This window comes from Manacus candei, unplaced genomic scaffold, assembly GCF_025592945.1.
Source record: "Manacus candei isolate 608988 ecotype Guabito, Panama unplaced genomic scaffold, ASM2559294v1 h1tg000463c, whole genome shotgun sequence".
In the NCBI taxonomy this organism is placed as follows: Eukaryota; Metazoa; Chordata; class Aves; order Passeriformes; family Pipridae; genus Manacus; species Manacus candei.
This window is the reverse complement of record NW_026138511.1, coordinates 7,501-12,500: the sequence shown is the minus strand read 5'-3', so window position 1 is coordinate 12,500 and position 5,000 is coordinate 7,501. Positions and strand designations below refer to the sequence as shown.

At 72.0% G+C, this 5,000-nt stretch overlaps 1 protein-coding gene across 1 annotated transcript; it reads right to left on the bottom strand.

Annotated features, from left to right (window-relative positions):
• Positions 1 to 502: 502 nt before the first annotated feature.
• On the bottom strand, positions 503 to 3,062 carry LOC127465681 (adhesive plaque matrix protein-like). Its single transcript, XM_051776188.1, has 4 exons — positions 2,899 to 3,062; positions 2,639 to 2,742; positions 1,729 to 2,326; positions 503 to 1,572 (listed from the first exon to the last, which is right to left on the bottom strand). Exons 1-4 carry the CDS (start codon positions 3,060 to 3,062, stop codon positions 741 to 743), a joined length of 1,698 nt encoding a protein of 565 aa, XP_051632148.1. The 3' UTR covers positions 503 to 740.
• Positions 3,063 to 5,000: the final 1,938 nt, after the last annotated feature.

Below are 5,000 nucleotides of genomic sequence, written 5' to 3'. Positions count from 1 at the left end.
GCGCCGCCGCCCGGCTCGGCCCGGTGGCGGGTAGACCTGTTCCCGCCGTCGAGCGGACTTGGAGCCGGAGCGCCGCCGCCCGGCCCGGCCCGGCGGCGGGTAGACCTGTTTGCGGCCGGTGCTCGGAGCGTGGCACCGAATTCGCGGATCGAGCGGACGGCGTGCAGCCGCTAAATCCGTCGATTGGCGCGCCGGCGTGCCCTTCCGACCCCGCCCTGACCTCCCGGATTTCCCACAGTTCTTTGCGAGTCCTTCCAGCGGGCATGCTCCGTCGAGTACTCTCTCGGGGGTCTTGTTGCGGAGACTCCATCTCCCGTGGCCCTTTGCGGCAGACTTGCTCTCCGGCGTAAAGGCTTTCCCCTGCCCCGAGGGTGAAAGAAGAGACGTTCTCTGCGGGGCGGGGAAGCGGGGGGAGTAACTGGGACTCTCTTTAGGCGGCGCGGCTGCGGCCGACCGGGCTCGGCCGCCTCGGCGCCGCCGGGAAGAGCCGGTGTCCGAGCCTAGCGGCTAGAGCCGGTCTCGGGGCTTAGCGCTGCGGTTTCTGGCCGGCGCTCCGAGCGTAGCAGCCTTTCCCCTGCCCCGAGGGTGAAAGAAGAGACGCTCTCTGCGGGGCGGGGAAGCGGGGGGAGTAACTGGGATTCTCTTTAGGCGGCGCGGCTGCGGCCGACCGGGCTCGGCCGCCTCGGCGCCGCCGGGAAGAGCCGGTGTCCGAGCCTAGCGGCTAGAGCCGGTCTCGGGGCTTAGCGCTGCGGTTTCTGCCCGGCGCTCCGAGCGTAGCAGCCTTTCCCCTGCCCCGAGGGTGAAAGAAGAGACGTTCTCTGCGGGGCGGGGAAACGGGGGGAGTAACTGGGCCTCTGCCTGGGTGGCAGGGCTGCCGCCGCCTCGGCTCGGCCGCAGAGGTGCGCAGCGGGTAGAGTCGCCGTCCGTGCCCAGCGGGTAGAGCCCTCGTCCGAAGCCGGCGGGTAGAGCCGGTGTCCCGGGGCAGCGGGTAGACCTGTTTTCCGGGCTCGTCGGCTCGACGCGCTCTCCGAGTCGGGCGGCTCGAGCGGGTTCCAAGCGCTTAGCCGAGGCCCTCGGCGGACGCCGAGGCGCCACCGTTTCTGCCCGGGGCTCCGAGTGGGAAAGAAAGGGCGTTGTCTGCGGCGTGGGTAAAAAGGGGGAGTAGCTGGGACTCTCTTAAGGTGGCAGGGCGGCGGCCGACTGGGCTCGGCGGCGGGGGTGCCGGCGGGTAGAGTTGCGTTCCGAGCCCGACGGGTAGACGTGGTGTCCGACTCCGGCGGGTAGACCTTTTGTCCGAGCCCGGCGGGTAGACCTGTTGTCCGTGCCCGGCGGGTAGACCTGGTGTCCGAGTCGGGCTGGTAGACCTGGTGTCCGAGCTGGGCGGGTAGACCTTTTGTCCGAGCCCGGCGGGTAGACCTGGTGTCCGAGCCCGGCGGGTAGACCTGGTGTCCGAGCCCGGCGGGTAGACCTTTTGTCCGAGCCCGGCGGGTAGACCTGTTGTCCGAGCTGGGCGGGTAGACCTTTTGTCCGAGCTCGGCGGGTAGACCTGTTGTCCGAGCCGGGCGGGTAGACCTGGTGTCCGAGTCGGGCGGGTAGACCTTTTGTCCGAGCCCGGCGGGTAGACCTGTTGTCCGTGCCCGGCGGGTAGAGCTGGTGTCCGAGTCGGGCGGGTAGACCTGGTGTCCGAGCCCGGCGGGTAGACCTGGTGTCCATGCTGGGCGGGTAGACCTGGTGTCCGAGCCCGGCGGGTAGACCTGGTGTCCGAACCGGGCGGGTAGACCTTTTGTCCGAGCCCGGCGGGTAGACCTGGTGTCCGAACCGGGCGGGTAGACCTTTTGTCCGAGCCCGGCGGGTAGACCTGGTGTCCGAGCCCGGCGGGAAGACCTGTTGTCCGAGCTCGGCGGGTAGACCTGGTGTCCGAGCCGGGCGGGTAGACCTGGTGTCCGAGCCCGGCGGGTAGACCTTTTGTCCGAGCCCGGCGGGTAGACCTGTTGTCCGAGCTGGGCGGGTAGACCTTTTGTCCGAGCTCGGCGGGTAGACCTGTTGTCCGAGCCGGGCGGGTAGACCTGGTGTCCGAGCCCGGCGGGTAGACCTGTTGTCCATGCTGGGCGGGTAGACCTGGTGTCCGAGTCGGGCGGGTAGACCTTTTGTCCGAGCCCGGCGGGTAGACCTTTTGTCCGAGCCCGGCGGGTAGACCTGTTGTCCGTGCCCGGCGGGTAGACCTGGTGTCCGAGTCGGGCGGGTAGACCTGGTGTCCGAGCCCGGCGGGTAGACCTGGTGTCCATGCTGGGCGGGTAGACCTGGTGTCCGAGCCCGGCGGGTAGACCTGGTGTCCGAACCGGGCGGGTAGACCTTTTGTCCGAGCCCGGCGGGTAGACCTGGTGTCCGAACCGGGCGGGTAGACCTTTTGTCCGAGCCCGGCGGGTAGACCTGGTGTCCGAGCCCGGTGGGAAGACCTGTTGTCCGAGCTCGGCGGGTAGACCTGGTGTCCGAGCCGGGCGGGTAGACCTGGTGCCCGAGCCCGGCGGGTAGACCTGTTGTCCATGCTGGGCGGGTAGACCTGGTGTCCGAGTCGGGCGGGTAGACCCTGTGCGCGAGCCGGGTGGGTAGACCTGTTGCCTAAACCCGGCGGGTAGACGTGTTGTCCGTGCCGTGCGGGTAGACCTGGTGTCCGACTCGGGCGGGTAGGCCTGGTGTCCGAACCCGGCGGGTAGACCGGTGTTCCGTGCCGTGCGGGTAGACCTGTTGTCCGAACCCGGTGGGTAGACCTGCTGTCCGAGCCCGGCGGGTAGACCGGTGTTCCGTGCTCGGCGGGTAGACCTGGTGTCCGAGTCGGGCGGGTAGACCTGGTGTCCGAGCCCGGCGGGTAGACCTTTTGTCGGGACCCGGCGGGTAGACCTTTTGTCCGAGCCCGGCGGGTAGACCTGGTGTCCGAGCCCGGCGGGTAGACCTGTTGTCCGTGCTCGGCGGGTAGACCTGTTGTCCCGGTTTTTGGGGTCGACCCGTTTCCCCAGTCGAGCGGGGCCGAGCGGCCTCGTGCCCCGCCGGATGCTGGCGAGCATCAGGTCTACCCGGTTCCGGGGCTGGCGAGCATCAGGTCTACCCGGTTCCGGGACCGGCCGATCCGGCCGCCGCGGCCGCAGACGCCGGCCTGCGCCCCGCCGGCGTCCCGGCTCCGGGCCACCAGGTCTACCCGGCTCCGGCGGGACTTAGGCGCCTGGCGGCATTTTCGGGGTAGACGTGTTGTCGCGGCCGGCCCCGGAAGTCGGCCAAGGGGTCGCTGTCGGGCGCCGCCTCCAGTTAGGTCGAGGTGAGAGGCGGCCTGCTCTCGCGCGCCTCCCCGCTGAGGAGCCTCGAGCCGCTTTGGCGACCCGGCCGGGCCAGGACGCGTCTGTCCGTACTATGGGCAGGGGTTGTCTAGCAGCGCGGGTTCCGAGGGCCCCTTTTCTTCCGCGTCTGCTGCCGAGCGCGGCCTTCGGCGCGTGCCACGGGCCGGCCAACCCCACGAGCGGCAGGAAGGCCGGCGAGAAAGCCGCGGGGCACTCGGCCGGCTTCCTGGGGCGGGTCCGATGACGGGAAAGGAAGACGAGAGCCGAGCGCGAAAGCGCAGCCAAGGGAGTTGCGGGACTGGGACGGCCGAGGGGGGCCCGCGGGGGCCCAGCAGCGTCCAGCCCGAGCCGGTGGCGGCTGCCGGCTCCCCGAGGGCCCCGGGCGAAGGCGGTGGTGTGCGAGGGCGGCGAGGCGGCGTCGTCTCGTCCTTCCCATGCGCCGGCCCTAAGCCGGCGCCCGTCGTGCGGTGGCGGCGGGCATTGTTGCGGGCAGTTGGCGGCCGGGGCTGGAAGGGTGGAGCCCGCGTGGGCTTCTTTTGCCCGGCCGCCTCCCGAGAGCCCCGAAGATGGTCCGGGCCTGGGTGGCGGCGCCCTGTCCTCGGCTGACGGCGGCAGCGGTGCCGGCGGCGTGCCGGGGACTGGCGGTGGGCGTGCGGCCTTGCCTGGGCCCGGTCGGTTGCCGGAGGGGCTCGGTGACGGGACTGCCCGTTGTCGGGCGAGGCGGCGCTTCCCTGGGCGCGCCTCGCCTCTTTTGTTCGTCCCCCCTTCCTCGGCCCTAAGCCGGGGACCCGCCCAGCGGGCCGAAGGCGGCGGCGCCAGCCGGCCAGGGTGTGGCCGGCGGCCGCGCCGGCAGAGCGAGAACCCGACAGAGTTGCCCGGAGCCCCGGAGAGAGACGCACGATGGCCGTTGGCGGGCGAGGCGGCGGCGCCTCGCCCCTTCCTCCTCTCCGGCCGGCACCAGAGCCACGGCGGCCGGGCGGCCCGTGCGGTCGGGCCTGCCCCGCCGACCTGGCTGCCGGAGGGCTGGGTTCCGCGGAGGTCTGCCGCCCGGGGGCCGGGTTGCGGGCGAAGTGGGGGCGCCCTCCCGGCCCTTTATTTTTTTTTTTTTTTCTTCTGGCGGCCTTAAGCCGCAGCACGCTGAGCGCGCCGGGGAAGAAGAGAGAGAAAGAGAGAGCGCGAAGGCGGCCCGGCAGTGGCCGGCGGCCGCCGAGGCGCGAGCCCGTGGGCAGGGAGAGGGGAGCGAGGGGCGCGGGCCCCGCCCCGAACCCCGGGCGGCCGTGGCTAGCACGGCGAGTGAGAGGCGCGCGTGCTTTTTTCGGGGACCTTTTGGTTTTTCTCCCCGTCGCCGTCCCCCGGCCTTTCCGGGGGAAGCCGACGGCCGCGAGGCGGGCGAAAGCCGGTGGCCCCGCGGTGCGGTCGGTGGCGTTTTCGCACGCCGGAGGTGCCGCCGGGGCGAGCGGGGGCCGTCCGCGGCCCACGCCTCCGAGCCGGTGGCACCGCTCTGCGGAGGCGGCCGTGGGCCCGGCAGGGCCGGAAGCGCGGGTTGTCCGGAGCCGGGCGTCCGGCGGCACCCGCCTCCTGCCGGGCCGGGAGAGCCGTGGAGAAAGTATACCGCGTGCGGGCCGCCGGCGTCGGCGGCCTCGGGCGGCACGGGCCGTCCTCCGCGGGGTT